The sequence below is a fragment of the Lissotriton helveticus genome, chromosome 1_1 (assembly GCF_964261635.1).
Source record: "Lissotriton helveticus chromosome 1_1, aLisHel1.1, whole genome shotgun sequence".
Classification (NCBI taxonomy): domain Eukaryota; kingdom Metazoa; phylum Chordata; class Amphibia; order Caudata; family Salamandridae; genus Lissotriton; species Lissotriton helveticus.
Window position 1 is genome coordinate 25,624,668 of NC_136057.1, and position 24,608 is coordinate 25,649,275.

General features: G+C 49.7%; 1 protein-coding gene across 8 annotated transcripts in view; it reads right to left on the bottom strand.

The window, feature by feature from the left end:
* Positions 1–246: 246 nt before the first annotated feature.
* LOC144816669 (equilibrative nucleobase transporter 1-like) overlaps positions 247–24,608 on the bottom strand; it is a 475,323-nt gene continuing 450,961 nt past the window's right edge. For 7 of the 8 annotated variants that reach the window (XM_078674312.1, XM_078674302.1, XM_078674332.1 and 4 more), the window contains 2 exons: positions 15,578–15,701; positions 247–633 (listed from right to left, as the gene is read on the bottom strand). In XM_078674312.1, coding sequence (XP_078530438.1) covers positions 466–633; positions 15,578–15,701 — 292 coding nt within the window. In that variant the 3' untranslated portion in view covers positions 247–465. Of the gene's footprint in view, positions 634–15,573; positions 15,702–17,516; positions 17,813–24,608 lie in introns of those variants that run through there. The other variant, XR_013606932.1, reaches the window with a different exon arrangement.

Below are 24,608 nucleotides of genomic sequence, written 5' to 3' on the forward strand. Positions count from 1 at the left end.
AGTGCATGAGCACTGCCGCTAGGCTCGACCTAAAAATGGAGTTTAGTTTAAAAAATAATTTTTTTTTTTAGATGAATGAAGACTGAAGAGAAGCTCGGTAGCTAAAAAGCAACAATAGCAAGCGAGAAAAGACTAAATAAATAGCACGGAAAAAGAAACAATTAGTAAAAACAAGCGAAAAATAAAATAAAAAACAACGGGGTCAGAGAAACATACAGTGGAAAAGAGTTGAGGAATAAATTGAAATTCTAACTAAAAAAAGCATTTTAATTTATGACTTTAAATGTCCCCTAGAGTTGGCAATGCCCACCAGCTCCAGTGCAGCAGTTGGGGCTCAGACCTGCTCAGAGTCCAATAAGCTTAAAACTGAGATGCAGCATCTGGACTGCACCCCAGATCCTGGGACCGCCGCCCAGCACAGAGGTTCGTTGATGGCCAGCTGTGCACTCCTAGCACAGGTGAGGCTCAGATTGCCAAACCGTTGTCTTCCAGGTCAGTCCTTGTTGCCACCGTCACAGTAGGTGTATTGTCTGCTGCACCCACCATAGCCCGCTCCCGCCGCCGGCACTCCAGGAACACGTTCACCGGGTGGATGAAGGCCAGAAGGACGAAGACGATCAATCCAATGTTCACCTGCAGGTAAGGACAGGAAGGAAAGATGAGGACATGCTGTGCAGCTCATAACAAGCGGGCGCTGCCTGTCTATGCCCGGCCCATGCTGAAGGAGTGTAGATGGGGAAATAGTGGGCTACAGACGTGCATCATCTAGGGTCCCCCTCACCCCTCTACAGGACAAGAGGACCATTGGAGGTTTAGAGTAAGATCAAAATCATATGTTATTCCATACGGGGCCATCACAGCAGAAGACAATAACACAGAATGGTTGGGGGCGTTTGGAGTGGGGTAGATTGGACTGCAGTTTCCTTAGGTTGTCATCTTTTGCAAGTCACATGAATCTGGGAATCCTGGTTCTAGGTGAATTCACTGTGTGAACAGCACTATTTAATTTACACCTGGGTGACAATCGCAATGAATTCAATGGCAATCATCAGGTTTTACGAAAGAAGTGGCCAAAGCAGTGTGGAGGGGATGGGGGCAGGGGGCAAGGAGGCCGGGCACTGTTCTCCCTGACCACCCCCACTCCATTCCCATGCCTGCTTTTTTTGTACCCTCTTACTGGAACAACCTGTCCCTGGCACCTGTTTGCTTGAGAGCTCCTTATTCTGTCCCCACCCTGTCATAATCGCTACATCCACCACCGCGATGGGATTAAACAAATGGGTACAGTTGGCATTGGAATGCTCTGCAAAGACTGCCGTGTCCTCTTCAGCAGTTTGTCACATAATGTGTGGCACCAGTGTTAATACGAGAGATATTTGTTTTAACATCAATATTTTTCCTGTTATGATTTACCGAAGTACCCTCTGTCGACCTCGACCCCATAGAGATGAACAGACCTCAGATATTCCCAAGAGGATTGCATTTTTCCACTGTGGGTTGTAAGCCCACAGAGTGAATACAGCATGTCTTGAAGAGACAGCACATGCGCTGCCTAGGCTTGACCTAAAACAGGATGCGAGGCCTTCTGTCAGTGCTTCATTATTTTACATTTAAATAATTAGCAGGCCTTGCAGCAGTCTTGTTTGTCTTGCTGTTCTTGTAGCCCGCCCACATAAGAGGCTAATAAGCATCTCTGGCGTTTCTGGTTAGTGCTTCTGGGGACGGTTTTTATTGATTTTAAACAAAGTGAACACTGCCCAGGTGTGGTACTACCATTGCAAGATAGCAATGCTTTCTCTTTGTTCGGTTTAAGCCAGACTAGCTTTGCCATGTAGATAATACGCCAATATTCACACACACAAACACCCACCCACCCCCGTTGCACATGCAGCGACACAATGATGAACATGCCTCTACAGCACCTCGAAACATACCTAACTCCAGACACCACATGTGCCTTTGCACTTACACCTCCAAACACATTTATGTCATTGCTTTGACTCAGGTCGGGATAAGATTTCATCATACCTTGTCAGTCAGGCGAAGCCAAGAACTTTAGCCAAGGCACCTGACTTTACCCAATTCATTGCAACAAAGAAAAAAATTCTGCACCTCCTGTTAATTGAAACCAAAGGGAACAAAAAGATATTTTCAGCCGAATACAATTTGAAAATTTCTAGTCTGTTACCCAAACTTCTTTCTTCCTTTTTTATTAGTATGCTTTTCAATTTTTTATTTTTATTTTCACTGTTTTTCACTCATGTAAATTGCACTAAGCTTTTAAAGCACATAGCAAATCTCATTTATATTTAGTAAGCCTGGGCAGAGTTTGCGGAGTTCCGCCTATCAGAACTCCGAGAAGTGACAAAAAAAAACGACACCAAGCTACGCTTAGTTCCGCGAGCAGCGGAGTGGGTTACCTCATGCCATCCGCACTGATTTATAGTGCCGGGTGTTTGTCCCGCGCTGTAAAATCAGAGTGAATGACATCTCGCTCAATGCAAGAGGGCACTGCTTCTTTCTGCCTCTCAAGTAGAAATTCTACTCGAGCGGCAGCTTCCTCAACGCGAAAGGAAGGTTTCCCAACGTGAGTGGTAGAGACCATCCACGACTGCCGCTTGAGAAATCTCACAGGAAAGTGGTCTAGCGTTTTTCCACACTTGCGCTCACCAACTTACCGTTGGCGAGCGTGTAAAAACTCTGGGTGCGGAGCGGAGTTCACTATCCAGGCTTAATGTTTAGCATGTTATAATACTATTTTGATTGAATATGCTACTTACCAGTATGCATCTGTTCTTGGCATGTAGGGCTGCTGACATTCATATCTATTGCATAGATCGCCGCCTAGTTTTGGGTCCGGATGATTGCACATTGTTGTCCTGGAAGAGTCTTCGAAGTATCACGAGATAGGTGGCTCCTCCCCTGGACTACAGTGCGCATGGGCATCGACTCCATCCCCAGATTGTTTTTAGCCATTGTGGCGAAGATGGAGTGTAACAGTGTGAGCGATGGCCATGCTAAGAGTAAGTGTAAATTCTGCAGCCGCTAAAGGCGCCGGGGAGGAGGGCGGGCGATATCAATGTCAGCAGCCCTACATGCCAAGAACAGATGCATACTGGTAAGTAGCATATTCAGTTCGAGGCATGTGGGCTGCTGAATTCATATCTATAGAATAGAATATATAGCAGTCCCTCCATTAGCGGCAGCCGCCTGTGCCAGCTGCAGACGTTTGAAAAAGCGTTTTTAGAACAGCCTGCCCTACAGCTGCTTGGAGTGCACATCTACACAGTAGTGTTTAGTAAATGTGTGTGGGGTAGACCATGTGGCTGCTCTACAAATGTCTTCTAAAGGGATATTTCCAAGGAAAGCCATGGAGGCCCCCAACTTGCGGGTGGAGTGGGCTCTTGGGGGGATCGTCAAAGTGCGCTTAGCCTTTTGATAGCAAATTTGAATACACTTGACGATCCACCGGGCTATACCTGCTTTGGAAATGGGGTTGCCCTTGTGTTGTGTGGAAAAGGCAACGAAGAGTTGTTTCATCTTCCTAAAATCTTTGGTCCTATCAATGTAGTACATCAAAGCCCTTTTGACGTCAAGAGTGTGGAGCATTCTTTCAGCCACGGTCTCAGGATTTTGGAAGAACACAGGCAGTTCAATAGTCTGATTGACATGGAACTGTGAACCCACCTTTGAAAGAAATTTAGGGTTAGTGCGCAGCACCACCCGGTTGGAGTGAATTTGCATGAATGGCTCTTGTACAGTGAGCGCCTGGAGCTCACTAACACGTCGCAGCGACGTAATGGCTATGAGGAAAGCCACTTTCCATGTTAAGAACTGAATCTCGCATGAATGTAGAGGCTCAAAAGGTGGACCCATTAGTCGGGTGAGTACCACATTAAGATTCCATTCAGGAGCAGGTGGGGTCCTGGGAGGAATGACTCATTTGAGCCCTTCCAGAAAAGCTTTAATGGCAGGCACTCGGAAAAGGGAGAGATGCTGCCTGTTTTGGAGATAAGCCGCTATGGCGGACAAATGTATTCGAATGGAAGCATATGCCAGATTGCATTTGTAAAGATGCAACAGATAACAAATGATGTCGTGCGTAGACGCATCTAGTGGGTTGATGTCGTGGGCCATGCAATAAATGACAAACCGCTTCCATTTAGCTGTGTAGCATGCTCTGGTGGTGGGCTTTCTTGCCTCCCGTATGATATCCATGCAGTCAGGAGGCAAGTTGAGGTAGCCAAACTCTAAGACCTCAGGTAGCCAGATCGCCAGGTTGAGCTGTTGCGGATCTGGGTGCTGAACGTTGCCATGGCTCTGCGTCAAAAGTCTGGGTGTGAGGTGCAGCCTTTGATGCGGTACCACGGAAAGTTCTAGAAACGTGGTGTACCATGGTTGGCGTGCCCACGTTGGAGCAACCAGGATGAGCGTCATCGAGTGTTGCTTTAACTTTCGTGCCACCAGCGGTATCAGAGGTGCTGGGGGAAAAGCGTACGCAAATCTGCCTGACCAGTTCATCCATATTGCATTGCCCTGCGACTGTGGGTGTGGGAACCTGGCGGCAAAGCTTTGGCATTTGACGTTTTCCCGTGTGGCGAACAGGTCTATCTCTGGATGACCCCACTGCTGAAGTACGGGTGGAGTACTGATGGGTGTATCTCCCACTCGTGCATTTGGTGGCTGTACCTGCTGAGCAGATCCGCCATCTGATTGTCCTTGCCCGGGAGGTGTTCCGCCATAAGGAAGATGTTCCTCTGAATGGCCCACTTCCACATGCTCTGAGCCAGATGAGACAACTGTGGAGAGTGCGTACCTCCCTGTTTCTGAATGTAGTACATGGCTGTCATGTTGTCCGTCCCGATCAACACGACTTTGTTGCACAGATGTACCTTGAATGCTTTCATTGCCATGAAGATTGCCATCAGCTCTAGGTGGTTGATGTGCAACTTCTTCTGCTGCGTTGTCCATAGTCCCTGCACTGTGTAGTGGAGTACATGAGCTCCCCATCACTGGAGAGAAGCGTCCGTCGTCAGGATGATCTGTGGAACAGGTTCCTGGAACGGTCGGCCCTTGCAAAGGTTGTGTGGATTCCACCAATGCAGAGAGTTGTATGCCCGACCGCTCACCAATACTAGGTCCTTTAACTGTCCGTGAGCCTGATTCCACTGACGTGCTAAGCACTCTTGAAGCGGACGCATATGTAGTCTCGCGTGCGGGACTATGAAGATGCAGGAGGCCTATCAACTGCATGAACACTCGTGCTGGAAGCGAGTGTTGCGGTCTGAATTTCTGTATCAGCAATTGAATGCTGTTGATCCTCACAGAATTTGGCTGTGCTGTGGCCGCCAGAGTATCTATTGTCGCGCCCAGATACTGCCGCACATGGGCTGGCTGAAGGTGTGACTTTGGATAATTCAGTGAGAATCCCAGACCGTGAAGAAGCTGAATGGTGTGGGACATGTTGGCAGCGCACTGCTGGGCCGACTTTGCTTGGACAAGCCAGTCGTCTAGATAAAGGGTAGACGTGAACGTTTTGTCTCCTGAGGTGCGCAGCCACTGTCGCCAGGCACTTTGTGAACACCCTGGGCGCTGTGGTCACTCCGAAAGGGAGGACTTTGAATTGGTAATGCTGATTCTGAATGGTGAATCTGAGGTATTTTCTGTGTGATGGATGTAGTGGAATGTGAAAATATGCATCTTTTAGATCTAATGTTGCGAGGAAATCCCCTTGATTGAGCAACGGAAGAACCTGCTGCAGCGTGAGCATATGAAAGTGTTCTGAGAGAATGTACTGGTTTAGGGGCCTGAGGTCCAGTATGGGTCGTAGGGACCGGTCTTTCTTTGGGATCAAGAAGTACAGGGAGTACACTCCCGAGCCTCTTTGTTCCAGTGGTACGAGCTCGATTGCCCCTTTTTGCAGCATGACGAGTACCTCCTGCTGCAATAAGTGCAAATGCTCTGTGGACATAGGACGGTGTTTTGGGGGTATGTTGGGTGGAGTGGATGTTAACTCCAGACAATAACCGTACTGGATAAGCTTTCTGACCCACCTGTCTGTGGTGATGGATTTCCAGACTGACAGGAACTGTTGGAGTCTCCCCCCGACAGGTGTTGTATGGTCGGGGGGCAGTGACAAGGCGTCACTGTTTGTTGGTGGCGGAGGACCGGGAGTTGTTGTTTCCACTACCTCTGCCCTTGGCGCTGTTTCCGCGATAGCCACCTCTACTCTGTTTGTTGTATGAGGTTTGAGCACCACTTTTAGTGTACTGTGTTTGCTGGGACATCTGGCCTCTGGAAACACCTCTATTGCCTGAGCGACGAAAAGTACTACCCCTGAACTGCTGGGACTGGAGAGCCCCCATAGACTTTGCAGTCTCAGTGTCTTTTTTGATTTTTTCCAGGGTGGTGTCCACCTCAGGTCCAAATAAGTGATCAGGGTTTACAGGCTGATTTAGGATGGTGGTTTGTATCTCCGGCTTGAACCCGGAGATTCTGAGCCAGGCCTGACGCCGCAACATTACACTTGTGTTAATGGCCCTCGCCGCGGTGTCTGCTGCGTCCAGTGCACACTTAATAGAAGCATTTGAGATGAGTTTTCCTTCCTGTATGAGCATCTCTGCTGCCTCCTTATATTCATCTGGCAAGTGTTGTAACAGGGTCTGAAGTGTATCATAGTGTGCCCTGTCATATCTGGCCAGGAGTGCCTGAGTGTTTGAAATATGCCAGATATTGGCCGCTTGAGCCGCCACCCTCTTCCCTGATGCCTCCAGCACGTTAGATTCCTTGTCAGGGGGAGGAGCATCACCAGTGGTTTGTGAATTCGCCCTCTTCCGGGCATTAGAAACAACTAGAGAGTCCAACGGCAACTGGCCCTTGATGTAGGTAGGGTCTCCAGGTGCCGGCCTGTACTTTTTTTCAATTCTGGGGTTTATAACCCTGGCACGTGTGGGTTCTTTAAAAATGTCTGCAGCATGTTTCAAGACACCCTTCAGCATAGGCAGCGTTTTGACACTCTTTTCAGTGGTGGAAAAGGTATCAAACAGAAAGTCCTCTTCAATAGGGTCAGCATGGAGCTGGACGTCATGATTCTTGGCTGCCCTCTCAATAAGCGCATTAAATGCCGCAGAATCCTCAGTAGGGGATGTTTTGGCAGTATACACTTGAGTGTCCTGGGCAGTTTGCGGATCCCCTGGGTCCGCAGCATCTGGCCATGTGTCCTGGTGATCTTCAGGATCAGTGTCGGCAGGGTAGCTGTATTCATCATAGTCACCTTCCCCAGCCTCCACATCCGAGTAAGTGGGCGAGAGTGGAGCAGTGTCCTGAGCACGAGGATTAATTAGTTCAACAAGAACTGGGGAATCCGTGGAAGCCTTTTTCATCTTTACAGGAATAGTGTAGGATTCCATAGGCTGTGCCGGTGTGAACTTTCGCTTGTAGATGGAAAGTTTACCGGTGTCGGCGTCGATAAATTGTTCCGACTGCTCCTCCAGTAGGGGTTGTCGAAGCTTTGTGCCTACAACTGCAGGGGGAGGCTTCGGTCCCGTGGACACCTTTGTGGCCGCCTCGACGACTGTCCTGGGCGCGAACGCCTTCGGCGCCACTTTGGGCGGCAGCGTGAACTGAATCGACGCCGTCGACTTGTGCGGCAGGCTTCGGGGTGGAAGTATCCTTTGGATTGACCGCGGAAGCCTTGTCCTTGATGCGCTGCAACGAGTCCGACACCTGCTTCGTGAAGGATGCGGACGGTTTCGTCGACCCGACAGGTGTTTTCGGGCCACCACCATGTGCAGACTCGAGGGCAACAGTCCTTTTGGCCTTGTCCGGCAGACGTGCAGGATCGACAGCTTTTGGAGCCCCGATTCCTTTGTCTGTGTCGACGGCCTTAGGCGCCGACGGCTTCGGGTCGGCGGCCTTGGCAAGCTGTTTCGGTGCCCCCGTCTTCGGCTCGACGCCCTTGAGCGACTTCACCGGTTCGACAACCTTCTTTGGCTTCGTCTGCACAGACAGGTCTGAAGACGTGGAGCCGACCAAGGCGACAGTCGCTTTGTGCTTCGACGGCGCCTCTATCACTTTCGGTTTTGTCGAGACCGAAGCTTTTACTTTCGATTTGACTAATGGCGGCTCCGTAGAAGCGTCCGTAGCCGGGCCCGGAGGCGAGACCGTGGATCTAGGTGCAAGATCTTGGGTAAGGCCATGTGGCGATCCCTCGACCTGAGCCTTAGCTATTGTCCGAACGGGGCATAGCTCTTCGCCTGAGCTATCTTCCGTGGCCCCATAGGCCTCATTGTCGTCTCCTACCTCGTCCACGACTTCTTCTGTATCGAGCATTTCGACGTCTGCGTCGTAGTCGGAGTCGATCACTGCCGCTGGAGTTGAAATCGGCTCCGGATCTGCCTGCTCGTCTGCTTCTTCTCCCTCGAAGATGTTCACCGGGTCAGGGGCCATCTGCTGGGGCTCCTGGCGCACCACGCACCGAAGTCGAATCGTCTTCTTGGAGCAAAAACGAGAACAAGCCATACAGTTGGCTTCATCGTGATCCGGCGACAGGCACTTGTTGCACACCGGGTGGACATCGATGTGGGGATACTTCGAGATGCACACGGGGCATCTTTTGAACGGGCTCCGTTCCATGATGTGTCGTCGAATAAGGCTGGTTGCGTTGACTGGGCCTCGAGCACCGAAGAGCCACGCGACTCCTCTGGATGTCAGACTTAGGAACTGAGCCGGAACAGAGCTGGGCACCGAACGCAAGACAATACCGACGCTATAGGAAAGGCCTTAGGGCCGAAAAGAAAGTTTCTATCGATTCCGAACTTGAGTGATCAAATATGCATCCGAACCCAATGGCGGAAAAAAACAATCTGGGGATGGAGTCGATGCCCAGGCGCACTGTAGTCCAGTGGAGGAGCCACCTATCTCGTGATACTTCGAAGACTCTTCCAGGACAACAATGTGCAATCATCCGGACCCAACACTAGGCGGCGATCTATGCTATAGATATGAATTCAGCAGCCCACATGCCTCGAACATTTCTGTTTTTGCTTGAGATGGATGGATCGATGAATGGATTGACTGATGGATGAATGTATGGGTGGGTAAGTGGATGGATTGATGGATGGAGGATGTTTGACTAAATGGAGAAAATGTTGATCCATGGATGGATGGCTAGATGGCTGCTTTGGATGGGAAGATCTGATTTCATGAAGACACCAGTCCTGGACTCACAGCAGCTCTTCAAGTAGTCTGTGGAGCATTCCCTTCATTCAGCAAATAGAATGTAGCACAGGAAAAATGTGGGGTGATTTGGCTTTAACTTTCTTTGTCATTTTCCATGCACAGGATGTGGGAAGACTGTTTTAGGTCCAAGAACTGGTTTGGGGTGGTCCCCTTTCAAATCTATGTGTTTGTCTGCAAAACATTTTATGCAAAGGGATTGCTCTGATAGCAGATACCGAGCATCCTGGCTCCAAGCAGGCGTATCTAAAACATGAGCACAATGAAATGTGAAGCTCACAGCCTGGCTGTTCGCCGCTTTCTTGCAATAGCAGCTAGCGACGGACAAAAACGCGAGCCCTGACTAGGAACTTCCTCACGTTTAACAACTGAATGTGCTGACTCGTCTCTTTCCCCTGTCAGCCACCAACTGGCACTTCTCAGGTAAATCTAATCAGCGGCTCCTTTAATTTCTAAGGGTGGTCCTGTCTTTATCCTCCCTCACTTCAGTGTCTGGGTCTCCACTTTCCAGCTACAGGAATGCAATCAATACACTTCCACCGTGGGAGAAATCTGGGCCCACCGTCCATCCAAAATGCATCTATTGGTGTACCAAGCAGAACAGACACACCAACACCACACTCCCCCAGCCTACATTTCTCTCCCTTTCCGTCTCGATTACTACTACGTGCCTATGAGCTGGATGTCCACGTTCCTCCACAGAGCACTGCTTCTGGTATTACCATCCATGGTAAAGGAACATATTTGTGAGACAATGGTCCCTTATGTCAGCTTAGATTCAATATGTTTGCCAGTTTTAAAGCTTTAAATAGGTGCAGTAACATGTGGATGTTTGTACAACACAGTATTCTACAAACTAAAGAACATCAACCTACTTTGATTGTATTTGAATCAGCTGTGTATTTACTTACTTTTACATCCCTGTTCCTGAGATGGGTCTGTAAAAGTGACCTTTTGCCCTGAATTTAGACCCTTTGCCCTGAATTTTTACAGTCACTGCCCAGGATTTGCCTCTATGAATGAATGAATGAGTACGCTCTTATATAGCGCATGGCTACCCTGAGGCATCCCAGCGCTGCAAGACCATGGACAGAAGAAGAAACTCAGTGAAACAGAAATGTCTTCAAACGCTTCCTGAATACGAGATGGTTCGTTTCCAGCCTGACGTTTCCAGCCTGATGTTATCAGGGAGTTTGTTCCAGCCCTTGGCTACATGGAAGGAAAGCTGGAGGCCACCCATGCGGGCTCGCTTCACCCTGGGTACCACAAGCAGATTTTGCTGATTAGATCTCAAGGATCTCGAGGCATGATGCCGGCGAAACAAGGGCTGGAGGATGGTAGGACCAACATTACTTATAGACTTATGCGCCATACAGAATGTTTTAAACAAGATCCTTTCCTGGATCGGAAGCCAGTGAAGTGACCGAAGTGCCGCCTTTGCCGAACAGCATCTGGGAAGATTCATAAGCAGCCGAGCTGCACAGTTTTGTACTGATTGGAGAATCTGGATAGAGCCAACTGAAGCTCCCAGATAAACGGCATTTGCATAATCCAGACGCGATAAAATCAGTGACTGGACCAGCAAGCGTCTGGCCTCAAAAGGTAGAGGGACAGGACTTTCCTAAGGACCCTAAGCAGTCCATAACAAGTCGCCGCCACCTTCTTGGCCTGAACCTGAAACCCCAAGGTGGTATCTAGCCAGACCCCCAGACTCTTTATTTGGGTCTTTGGGGTGGGAGGGGGGCCCAGACACTGCGGCCACCATGGGTCGAGGTTAATGGGAGCTTTATACCCCAGGAGCATGATGTCAGTTTTTGCCCCGTTTAGCTTTAAAAATGACGTCGTCATTCACTCCAAAACCTTTGTGAGATAGGGGGTCAAGTTGTTACTCCCATGATCTCCGGCGTCATCTCTTGCCAGAGAGACGACCAACTGCGTGTCATCGGCGTAGGTGATAAGCTGATTTCCTCAGGGAAGCACCACCTCAGCCAAAGGACTCATGTAGATGTTAAATAAGGTTGGACTGAGAGAGGAGCCCTGGGGAACGCCGTGACAAAGTTGCAGTTGGTCGGATGATACCTCCTCCTCAAAAACGGAGAAAAATCTCTCCGCCAGAAAGGACTGGAGCCATTTAAGGGCCATTCCTGAGATCCCTGCCTGATGGAGGCGCTGAAGCAGAAGTGGGTGATTAACAGTGTCGAAGGCTGTGCTGAGGTCCAACAGGACCACCGCAGCGCAGCCCCCGGCATCCACAATACTCCTAGTCGCCTCCACCACCGCCACCAGGGCAGTCTCCGTACCCTGTTTGGCTCTAAATCCCGTCTGAGAGGAATGGAGGGCGCCCGAGGTCTCAACGAATTAGGAGAGGATCTGGTTGACGTATTTTTCAGCAATCTTACTCAGGCCCGGTAGCAACGAAATGGGTCTATAATTAGCTAGATCTTCTGGGTCCAAGTTATTTATTTTTAGGAGGGCTTTCACTTTCGCCATCTTTCAGATAGGGGGTACCACACCTGATTCCAGGGATGAATTAATGACCTGCATAATAACAGGGCACACCGTCCCTGAAACCTGTTTAAGAGCTGCAGGAGGCGCAGCATCCAGGGGTGAGCCCGATTTGAGGCCATCGAGAAGTCCTTCCACAGTAGCCAGGTCGAGTGGTGTAAAGGCGGCGAGACTTTCGGATGCATCAGAAGGAGTCTCTTCTAGAATCCCAGCCAGGCTTTTCGTGGAGTCAGAGGTCAGTCTTAAAGACTCAAAACCTGCATAGATAACAGCCACCTTGGCAGCAAAGAAAGCGGCCAAATCGTCACATGGCAGATGGTCACCCTATTGAGTTATCGTCATGCTCTCCATAGGCTCAACACCAAAGCGGACTACATCCCCCATCAGCTCTTTATGTACTGATGCCATGACCAGATGGCAAATGCCTTACTAACAAACTTTTTTTTCACCTGCCCTGCATCCCAGTCAGATGGACAGAAACACATGAGCCTGGTACACAGGAATCTACAGGTAAGGCAGGGCATCTGGACACCTACACTATATCTCTCTTATTTTGCATCCTGGCATATAAGAGAATGTTGTGAGAGCATGTATGAGAGCTAGTTGCATGCTCTGTATCAACTTCTAACATCTCAGCTCATGTCGCCATTAATTCTATTAGTGATGCTGCCCCTTCACTCCCACCGGTGAGATGAAATAACATGAATTATGATTTAGGCCAGGCTGCAGTTGTAATGATTTGCAAGGACTTAAGGTCCTGAGGCTGAAGGTCCTGAGGGATGAAGGTGCTGAGGCTCAAGGTGCTGAGGCTCAAGGTGCTGAGGCTCAAGGTGCTGAGGCTCAAGGTGCTGAGGGCTCAAGGTGCTGAGGCTCAAGGTGCTGAGGCTCAAGGTGCTGAGGCTCAAGGTGCTGAGGCTCAAGGTGCTGAGGCTCAAGGTGCTGAGGCTCAAGGTGCTGAGGCTCAAGGTGCTGAGGGCTCAAGGTCCTGAGACTCAAGGTGCTGAGGCTCAAGGTGCTGAGGCTCAAGGTGCTGAGGCTCAAGGTGCTGAGGCTCAAGGTGCTGATGGCTCAAGGTCCTGAGGCTCAAGGTCATGAGGGCCCAAGGTCCTGAGGGCCCAAGGTCCTGAGGGCTCAAGGTCCTGAGGGCTCAAGGTCCTGAGGGCTCAAGGGCCTGAGAGCTCAAGGGCCTGAGGTTGAAGGTCCGGAGGTTGAAGGTCCGGAGGTTGAAGGTCCGGAGGTTGAAGGCTCAAGGTGCTGAGGGCTCAAGGTCCTGAGGGCTCAAGGTCCTGAGGGATCAAGGTCCTGAGGGATCAAGGTCCTGAGGGATCAAGGTGCTGAGGGATCAAGGTGCTGAGGGATCAAGGTGCTGAGGGATCAAGGTGCTGAGGGATCAAGGTGCTGAGGGCTGAAGGTGCTGAGGGCTGAAGGTGCTGAGGGCTGAAGGTGCTGAGGGCTGAAGGTGCTGAGGGCTGAAGGTGCTGAGGGCTGAAGGTGCTGAGGCTCAAGGTGCTGAGGGCTCAAGGTGCTGAGGGCTCAAGGTGCTGAGGGCTCAAGGTGCTGAGGGCTCAAGGTGCTGAGGGCTCAAGGTGCTGAGGGCTCAAGGTGCTGAGGCTCAAGGTGCTGAGGGCTCAAGGTGCTGAGGCTCAAGGTGCTGAGGCTCAAGGTGCTGAGGCTCAAGGTGCTGAGGCTCAAGGTGCTGAGGCTCAAGGTGCTGAGGCTCAAGGTGCTGAGGGCTCAAGGTGCTGAGGCTCAAGGTGCTGAGGGCTCAAGGTGCTGAGGCTCAAGGTGCTGAGGCTCAAGGTGCTGAGGCTCAAGGTGCTGAGGGCTCCAGGTGCTGAGGGCTCCAGGTGCTGAGGGCTCAAGGTGCTGAGGGCTCAAGGTGCTGAGGGCTCAAGGTCCGGAGGCTGAAGGTCCGGAGGCTGAAGGTCCGGAGGCTGAAGGTCCGGAGGCTGAAGGTCCGGAGGCTGAAGGTCCGGAGGCTGAAGGTCCGGAGGGCTGAAGGTCCGGAGGGCTCAAGGTCCTGAGGGCTCAAGGTCCTGAGGGCTCAAGGTGCTGAGGCTCAAGGTGCTGAGGCTCAAGGTGCTGAGGCTCAAGGTGCTGAGGCTCAAGGTGCTGAGGCTCAAGGTGCTGAGGCTCAAGGTGCTGAGGCTCAAGGTGCTGAGGCTCAAGGTGCTGAGGGCTCAAGGTCCTGAGACTGAAGGTCCTGAGGGCTCAAGGTCCTGAGGGCTCAATGTGCTGAGGCTCAAGGTGCTGAGGCTCAAGGTGCTGAGGCTCAAGGTGCTGAGGCTCAAGGTCCTGAGGCTCAAGGTCCTGAGGGCTCAAGGTCATGAGGGCTCAAGGTCCTGGGGGCCCAAGGTCCGGAGGGCTCAAGGTCCTGAGACTGAAGGGCCTGAGACTGAAGGGCCTGAGACTGAAGGGCCTGAGACTGAAGGGCCTGAGACTGAAGGGCCCGAGACTGAAGGGTCTGAGACTGAAGGGCTTGAGACTGAAGGGCCTGAGTCTGAAGTTCGTGAGGGCTGTTGGTCCTGAAGCTGAAGGTCCTGAGGGCTGAATGTCCGGAGGGCTGAAGTCCGGAGGGCTGAAGGTCCGGAGGGCTGAAGGTCCGGAGGGCTGAAGGTCCGGAGGGTTGAAGGTCCGGAGGGTTGAAGGTCCGGAGGGTTGAAGGTCCGGAGGGTTGAAGGTCCGGAGGGTTGAAGGTCCGGAGGGTTGAAGGTCCGGAGGGTTGAAGGTCCGGAGGGCTGAAGGTCCTGAGGCTGAAGGTCCTGATTCTGAAAGTCTTGAGCCGGAAGGTCCTGATTCTGAAAGTCTTGAGCCGGAAGGTCCGGAGGCGGAAGGTCCGGAGGCGGTAGGTCCGGAAGGCGGTAGGTCCGGAAGGCGGAAGGTCCGGAGGCTGAAGGTCCGGAGGCTGAAGGTCCGGAGGCTGAAGGTCCGGAGGCTGAAGGTCCGGAGGCTGAAGGTCCGGAGGTTGAAGGTCCGGAGGTTGAAGGTCCGGAGGTTGAAGGTCCGGAGGTTGAAGGTCCGGAGGTTGAAGGTCCGGAGGTTGAAGGCCAGGAGGCTGAAGGTCCGGAGGTTGAAGGCCAGGAGGCTGAAGGTCCGGAGGCCAAAAGCCCGGAGGCTGAAGGTGCTGAAGCTAAGGGTCTGGAGGCCGAAGGTGCTGAGGCCGAAGGTGCTGAGGCCGAAGGTGCGGAGGCTAAAGGTCCTGAGGCTGAAGGGCCTGAGGCTGAAGGTTTGGTCATACTACATACGTGCTTAGGGGACCATGTTTGTATGTGGCAAAAAGGATCCAGAAGGGGTGGTTCTGTGTTTCTAGATATTTGTAGAAAGGAATTGAACTTTACATGAAGCTCCAAGGGGCTTTAGGAAGTATCCACAGGCCTACAGGGTTATGAAGACCAACACTCTGGGCCATATTGTGTTTGCGGTTTCAAAATTTTTAATGGCAGCATGGATAATAAGGAAGAAAATGTCCCCCTGATTTATATTACTCTGCTCGTGTACCTTATGCAGACCTAGCAGGACCTCTTTTATTGTATATACTGTGTTTTAAATGTATGTATTGTTTTTATTGCATCTTTTATGGCCCATGTGGCCGAAATAAAGAATTTTTGGAATTGGAATTGGAATTGAAGCTCCAAGAGGAGCTCAGCATTTGCCCAGGCGCTTCACAGTCTAGCGTGATGATGGCACTTGGCAGAGCTCCATGAAACAACCCCTCTAATAAAGTCTTTCCCACTCTGGTAACTGTCTGGGTGGAGCTGCTCTGGTGTTGGTTGACTTGTCAATCATAACACACAGCCTCAGGGGTCTGGGCCACCCTCTCATCAAGAATACTCACGTAAAAGGGATCTCCATGAAGCACGTCTTTTACAAGAGTGAAGCACGGGTACTGCAGGAGGGATACGAGCGCAGACAGCGCGAACAGAAGACCATAGAGCTTCCCAAAGTGTTTGAGAGGAAATCTGAGGGAGAAATCAAATGAGATGGACAATGTCACCAAAACTATAACTTCACACTGAGAATGCCCACTCCACACACAACCATGTAAGGTCACACCTCAACACAACCCCACCTGGTCACACCTCCACAAACAACCCCACCCGGTCACACCTTCACACACAACCCCACCTGGTCACACCCCCACACACACCCCACCCGGTCACACCTCCGCACACAACCCCACCCGGTCACACCTCCACACACAACCTCACCCGGTCACACCTTCACACACAACCCCACCCGGTCACACCTCCACACACAACCCCACCCGGTCACACCTTCACACACAACCCCACCCGGTCACACCTCCACACACAACCCCACCTGGTCACACCCCCACACACACCCCACCTGGTCACACCCCCACACACAACCCCACCCGGTCACACCTCCGCACACAACCCCACCCGGTCACACCTCCACACACAATCCCACCTGGTCACACCTCCACAAACAACCCCACCTGGTCACACCCCCACACACAACCCCACCCGGTCACACCTTCACACACAACCCCACCTGGTCACACCGCCACACACAAACCCACCTGGTCACACAACCACACCTGGTCACACCTCCACCCACAACCCTATCTGGTCACACCTCCACACTCAACCCTGTTGGAATGGAAATGATTTAGCTGAATTCTTCATGCATTGCGGGGGCCCTCCAAACTCTAGGGGCCCCCACAGCACCGTAGCTGGAGCTCTTGATTGAGTCCAGAGGGGGCCCTTTCAAGTACCATACAGGGGGCCCTTCAAGTTTCATCACACTACTATTAGTTATACCTTTCCTCCAACATACAATCACACTCTACACGATAACTTCATACTGCTGCTAACCACATCTTAACACACATGCATGCACACACCCCCCCAACTGGTCACACCCCCACACACAACCCCACTGGGTCACACCTCCACACACAACCCCACCCGGTCACACCTTTACACACAGCCCCACCTGGTCACACCTTTACACACAGCCCCACCTGGTCACACCTTTACACACAGCCCCACCTGGTCACACCTCCACACACAAACCCACCTGGTCACACCTCCACACAACCACACCTGGTCACTTCTCCACCCACAACCCTATCTGGTCACACCTCCACACTCAACCCTGTTGGAATGGAAATGTTTTAGCTGAATTCTTCATGCATTGCAGGGGCCCTCCAAACTCTAGGGGCCCCCACAGCACCCTAGCTGGAGAGCTCCTGATTAAGTCCAGAGGGGGCCCTTTCAAGTACCTTACAGGGGACCCCTCAAGTTTCATCACACTACTATTAGTCATATCTTTCCTCCAACATACAATCACACTCTACACAATAACTTCATACTGCTGCTAACCACATCTTAACACACATGCATGCCCACCACACACCGTGTTCAAACCCTCCTCTACACACACTGGCATGGCACGGACAACTTATCTCTTTCCTCTTGCCCTCTTTCTTTCTCTCATATACATACACAGTTTCATTTCTCTCTCACATACAGATGCACCACACATCCATCCCACCCAGAAACAAACATGGGTGTGAGCTTGCACACACATCCAAGGCACCGTAAGCCTCCACCCCACACCACACCACACTTTGTGGGTGTGACTCTTTCTAAACTACCTGCTTGGTTCAAACAGACATATTAAAATAGGGAGGAAAGTCTGCTTGACAGAAAGTGTTACCAGGAGCATTAGGTTGAGATTAGGGTAGGAGGCAGATGCAGAAAACTCAAAATACACACAAAACAAATGTAATATGAACTGTGTCTGACCCTGGTTCAAAAGCTTTAGCAAGGGCAGGAGATGCAAGATTAGTCATGGTGCATGCCGCCTCCGCTTTCTCTTCATCTGAAAGAAGCAAGCACATAGGTAACCCTCCAAGTGGGACCCTCTCTGAGCCTGGGCTGCTTCTGCAGACAAAGTACACTTTCTTCAGCAGAAAACATGCAAAGGACCTTACACTGGGTGTTTTAGTGCTGGGGACACAAAGTATACACACTGTGCAAGTGCATCCACCTTTGTTGTGCATCCAAGTCACCAGGAGAGCTTCATTTCATTACTCATGTCCCTGTGGTGGAAACAAGTTCAAGGAGAGAGTGAGTGATTCTTGGCACACTTATGTATGGATTTTATGTCACCCAACCTTACTAACTTCAACACACTAGATAGCAGCACAGGTGGAGGGTCTGGAGAAATGGGGACAAGGGTTGTGGGGAACAGAAGGGAAGGGCGAGCAGCAAGGGAACAACCAGAACATTATAATACCCCACACTTTAAATCATACCCCTAAGGCACCGAGTGAGTAAAGAGAGTGACAGTCCATGGAAGGTTTCAGGAGGGAGGTACTGGGTGGAGGAGTGGTCCTCCAAAACATTTTCTTTTAACTCGCTTAATTGAATATTTTACAGCACAATTTCAAAAGAATTTGCTCAAAAAGCAAATCTTCTTCCACATAATGCTAAAGGGGCACTCAATAAATAATACAAAAAACAAAGTAATGCTAATGTGCTGAGGCAGACCTTACTGGGGCAATTATTGGGGTGGGGGTTTGGGGAGGTGTGTAGGCAGGTAAGTCTTCCTTCCTTTCTTTATCCCCTTAATCGTTGCTTCTTCCTCAATTTAAATTATTCTCACTACCTTAATTTTCCTTAAATCGCTTCAGTCTTTCTCACACTCTCTTGGTTTGTCTCACAGCTACTTCAAAAACCATATTGTGGGCATAGCAACAAAGAGGGACTAGCTTGTTTTGCCCACCTTTGTCCCTCCCAAGGACCATCCCCAGCGTACTTGTGTCCTAGCACTGCTCACCTTTAGGAGATGATGAATATGATGGGGGTCTTACACCTAAGAAACTAAAATGGAGTAGGCCCAAGAAGTGATTTTAGATTCTGAGGGAGACCCCATGTTTGACCCCTCTTTACTACAACACCCCCATTGAGCAGAATGGTTCCCTCCCTCCTCCATTGAGGGTTATATCAAAGCTGGAATCAAGACATCTGTGAACAGGCCTCTAAGGCAAAGATGAGGGCAGAAGGCCAGAGACTCAACTTATCAGACAAGATTGCTCTAACCCCTTCTATAGACTCTAAAAGAGCCACATTTCTTGGTAAAGGTGGGAATGCTCCTGGACCCTTCTGAATCTAGTTTCTGGAGGAAATTGAAAACACATCTCTTTTCAAAATAGTTGGCCCCTTCCCCTTTGTGTCTTATGAGTGCTTCAGTTAGCGCGGGGACACGCTTTTAGCGTAACCAAGCGCTTTACAAAATTCCCTTAATAATAATAATATGGGAGTAGGTAAAGCACAGGCAACCGGTCAGGATAAAGTCCCAGGGGCCTTATTTATGAGGAGTTGCAACACTTTTGCGCCGCAATTACGTCACTTTTTGTGATGCACCGGTGGCGTAAAAAATGTACCATGTTGCGCCCGATTTAGAAAGTGGCGCTTCTAAGCAGATGTGTAACCTTTTAAAGCACTGCGCTACATTATACCTGCATCAGGTATACCGTATGCAGGGTGGGCGCTCCTCGTAAAAAGCCACGTAGAAGTGGCGCAGTGAAATCTATCAGATTTCACTGCACCACTTCTAGGGCGCCACTGCGTTTAAATCGTACGCAAGCCCCACAGCAGGCGTAAGACTGACACAGGCATATTTAATATGGGACTAGAGTTGCATCACTTTTGCGACACACTGGAGCGCCATACATTAAATACTGCACATTCGTCGGTTGGCAAGAATGGCGCAATGAAAACAGTTGCATCGCTGATTTCACGCAGCGCTGCAACAGTTTTCATAAATGAGGCCCTAGATGTGTTGGGTCAAATGTCCAGGGTTCTCAGAGCAGCCTCACAGGCCAAAACTTCTGGGGAGATGCCAGCCCCAGAGGTAGTGTCTAGATGGGCCTTATGGGCTTTGTGTTTCCAAGGAAATGCAAATGCTGGTGTATCTTTTAGGAGGAGGAAAGGCCTTCTTCTGCAAATCAATCCTATTCTTAGGGACCTGGCCAGTACGGACACTTCTGCTAATACCCAGGGGGCCTTGTTTGAGGAAATAGGTCGAAGGGGATGAGATAAGTTGAAATGTCCAAACGTGGGCCACTCTAGATTAGGCATATGTATTGCTAATGAAACTTTTTTTGGGTGGGTCCCCCCATGCCCCCTGGGCTAGTGGATCCCAGGGTTGGTTTGCTGACTGACAGTTCCCCTTCAGACCCTACCACTTCAACCTTCAGTTCAAATACATGAGACTGATGTTCTTTCCCCAGAGAATGAGGGGCAGTTGCTTTGTATTTGGCTACTCTGGTGGCCAATCACAGAGAGAAGGACTACAAGTTAAGAGTGCCCTTTTGCAAACTGTGCAGTTTTTTCAGATAGTCTTCTTGGCAACACCTGTTCAGAGCTTGAGAACAGATACGGGTCCTGGGGAGGCGGGAGGGCGTGTCGTACTCTGCAGCTCTACATGCCAAGAACAGATGCATACTGGTAAGTAGCATTTTCGGTTCGAGGCATATGAGCTGCAGATACTACACTTTGCATCGATTGTGCAGCAGTATCTCCCCTAGCGGGGATCACCTGTATCTGTTGCAGTAGTTTGACAGAGAGTTTTGTGGACAGCTTGGCCTACTGCAGCTTGCTGTTTGGCTTGCACATCAACACAGTAGTATTTAGTGAAGGTGTGTGTTGTTGACCATGTTGCTGCCTTGCATATGTCTACTAGGGGGATGTTCCCTAAGAATGTTCAATGCTTTTCTCCCAAGAAGGGGAGGATCTTATATCTGCGCCGGTTATGACATATTTGTCAATAATATTTTTCTTGTGTAAAAGAAAAACAAAATGCTTATCGTGTCATCAATTCAAAAGAGATGAATCAGTTCATCGCTTATTACCATTTCTCTTAAACATGTTCTTAAACATGTTGTTTGGGACTAGATGATTCGTCTAGCTCTGAAGAACGCTTCTTTGACAGTACATATATTTCAGGGCCACTGGAAGTTTCTGCAGCCCTTTTGCCGAGAAGGTCTTTACAGGTTCCTCCCTTATGGCCTCTCAGACGCTCCTTGGTGTTTCCGAACCGCTGAACCCAGAGTCGGCTTTCCTCAGATCTCAGGGTTTGAGAATGATTGTGTATTTGGACGATATGATTTTCTTCAGACCAGAGAGGACTCTCTTGGGACAGCAGGTACACATGATGGTGGATCCTGTTCAGAGTCTAGGGTTCGTTGTTAATGTGGAGACGTCAGATGTTACTCTCAACGAATGGGATTTTGAGATTCCCAGTGGTTGCAGAAATGGGCTTGTTGATCATGGCCGGTGAGAAATTAATAGTGTTCTGGAAAGAACTGCGATCAAGTCTTTGTAGTTGTCTGCATCATCTTCTCTTACTGACAAAAGTTTTTCTCTACCTTTATCTGTAAAGGAGAGCCAAATGCAAAAGCATTGAAACCCTTTCAAGAAGCTGAAGTTCAGCTCTTTATAGAATTTGTAGAATTAGCTCTCAGCTCAGGGTTTCAATGCTTTTGCATTTGACTTGTGAGGGACATCTAGTAACGACTAGTGGAACTGCAGCTTGATGTAATAATATCAATGCTTTTGCATTTGACTCGTGAGGGACATCTAGTAATGACTAGTGGAACTGCAGCTTGATGTAATAATATCAATGCTTTTGCATTTGACTCATGAGGGACATCTAGTAATGACTAGTGGAACTGCAGCTCGATTCAATGCTTTTGCATTTGACTAGTGAGGGATACCTAGTAACGACGAGTTGAACTGCAGTTTGATTCAATAACTTTGCATTTGACTCGTGAGGGACACCTAGTAACGACAAGTTGAACTGCAGCTTGATGTAATCATTTCAATGCTTTTGCATTTGACTCTTGAGGGACGTCTAGTAACGACTAGTGGAACTGCAGCTTGATTCAATGCTTTTGCATTTGACTCGTGAGGGAAATCTAGTAACGACTAGTGGAACTGCAGCTTGATTCAATGCTTTTGCATTTGACTCGTGAGGGACATCTAGTAACGACTAGTGGAACTGCAGCTTGATTCAATGCTTATGCATTTGACTCGTTAGGGACACCTAGTAACGACGAGTTGAACTACAGCTCTTTGTAGAATTATTTTGATATTGGATACTATAATATTCACTGCCCACTGCTAATCTTGTCCCATAATTCTTTCAGGGCCTTTGGTTGGGATTGTATTTTTGCCAATAACTGTGCTTGGGGTGGTCCTAAGAGGATAAGACCATCACTGAATCGTTCAGCAAGACGTGCTCTTTGATTTCAAGGCATCTGTTTGGTTCTTTCACTAGGTTAGGGAGGATCCCAAAATCATCACATCTCTCACTGCTTGCTAAATTATCACTTTCATGTTCATGAAAGGATTATATGCATATTAGCATGTAAAGACAGACAGCTAGATTCATCAAAGTCCCATTTTGCGAGTCTGTAATAGCGATTCATAAGGAATCGCTATTAAGGACTTGCAAAACGGGATTCATGTAGGAATTGCAAAAAATATTGCGATTCCTACATCTTCCTTATTTGCGATTAGCAAAAATTGCGCTTGCAAAGGGCCAGATTCTGAGAATCTGGCCCTTTGCGAGCGCAATTTCCCTTGATGAATCTACCTGAGATATGCTTGTTATTGTTCCAAAAATAGATGAGGTCTCTGTTGGTGGCGAAGTTGTGGAATCAAAGTTTTTGTTCAACTTTGTGGTAATACTCCGCCAAACATGCCCACCCTTGTTGGGTATATAAACCCTCCTAAACCTAGGTGCTCGGTCAATCAATCAGGATTCGTAAAGTGCTGCTAATCACCCATGAGGATCCATGTGCTGCGAGCTGTGCTGCTTCCTGGGAGTTTAGTTGAACAGCCAGGTTTTGAGTCCTTTCCTGAATTACGGAAGATAAGCTGAGAAGCTGAGGTCCTGAGATGCATGGGGAGGTTGTTCAAGACCTTTGTGCTGAGGTGGGAGAAGGAGTATCCTTCACAATTGCTTCGGCAGATGTAGGGTGTGTGTGCGAGGAAAAGGGAGGCTGAGCGCGGAAGTCTGAGGGGCTGGTGGAAGTTCATGCAGTGGTTGATGTAAACTGGTTCCTAATTGTGGAGGGCTTTGTCGGTGTGGATTAACATCTTGATCTACACCTCTTCTGAATATTGACCCAGTGGAGCTTCCCGAGGTGGAGGATGAGGTGGGTCCATTTAGGGAGGTTGAGGATGAGCCTGGCCACTGTGTTCTGTATGGGCTGCAGCCTCTTCAGTAAGTGCATGGCGATCCACACGTAAGGAATATGCTACTTACCAGTATGCATCTGTTCTTGGCATGTAGGGCTGCTGACATTCATATCTATGAAAGATCGCCGCCTAGTGTTGGGTCCGGATGATTGCACATTGTTGTCCTGGAAGAGTCTTCGAAGTATCACGAGATAGGTGGTTCCTCCCCTGGACTACAGTGCGCATGGGCATCCTCTCCATCCTCAGATTATTTTTTTCCGCCATTATGTTCGAATGTCCTTTCTTTACTCGAGTTCGGAAACTTTTTCTAAAGGCCAAAAGGCCTTCGGGGTCGTCGGTATTGTTATTTCGATGGTGCCGAGTACTTGTTACAGTTCTTTTCGAGCAGGACGTCGAAGAGAGCCGCGTGGCCTTTTCGACACCAGAGGCCCGATCGTCGATGGAACGGAGCCCGTTCAAACGATGCCCCCTTTGTAATTCTAAATACCCACACATCAATGTACACCCAGTGTGCAACAAGTGTCTATCTCCGGAGCACATTGAGGCCAACTGCCTAGCTTGTGCCAAATTCAGATAAAAGAAGACGCTTCGACTTCGGCGCGCAGCGAGACAAACGATGGCGAAGCCAGCGCCCAACCCGGTGAATATCTTCGATGAAGAAGACGATGAGGTCGCAGAGACGGAGGATCCAGAACAGCAGTCGGATCCCGGTTCGGAGCATGACTCCAACTATTATGAAGACGAGGAAGGAAGCGTCGAGAATGAAAACGTCGTCAAGGTAAGGAACGACGCATCGGCCATCGGAGCAGTCGATGACGACTCGAGCGATGAACCAGGCCCAACAGTGAGTACAGGGCCCGATACAGACACGGAAAGAGTTCCAAGGGCTCAGGTCGAGGCATCGCCAACAGGCCTTAGCCAAGATCATGACGAACATTCTATAGCCCCGTGTCTCGGCCCGGCTAAGAATATAGCACACGAGCCATCGGTCGAACGTTACCAGTCACTGGTTAAATCGAAACCGAAAGCCATGGAGTCGAAAACGAAAACGAAACTGCTGGAGACAGTCTTCGGATCGAAGAGTTCGGATCCATCGGGTTAGACAAAGAAAAAAGGTGTCGACAACCCTGCGGGGTCACAAATAAAGGGTGTCGACCCGAAGATCGGTACGCTGAAGTCCATATCTAAAGCCAGGCACGTGGACCCAACACTGACCCAACACTAGGCGGCGATCCATGCATAGATATGAATTCAGTAGCCCACATGCCTCGAACAGTGTTTTCCAGTAGTCCAACCGGCTGGTGAAAAGGGCTTGAGTGACCATTCATCTAGTGTTGATGTGATCCGTCTGAAGATCTTAGGGAGCATGCAAGGAAGCAGGCATTGATCCGGTTCTTGATGGTCAGCTTCTTGTCCAAGATAATGCCAAGGTTACAGGCATGATCCATGGGCGTTGGAGAGTGTCCTAGTTCGGGAAGCCATCATGAGTTGCTCCACTGGAGGTGTTGTTCAGGAAGATCAATAGTTCTCTTTTGTCTGTGTTAAGTTTTATACAGTTGTGACTCATCCACTTGTTGATGCTTGTCATACATCCATGGTAGTTGTTTCTTGAGGTGGATGGGTCTT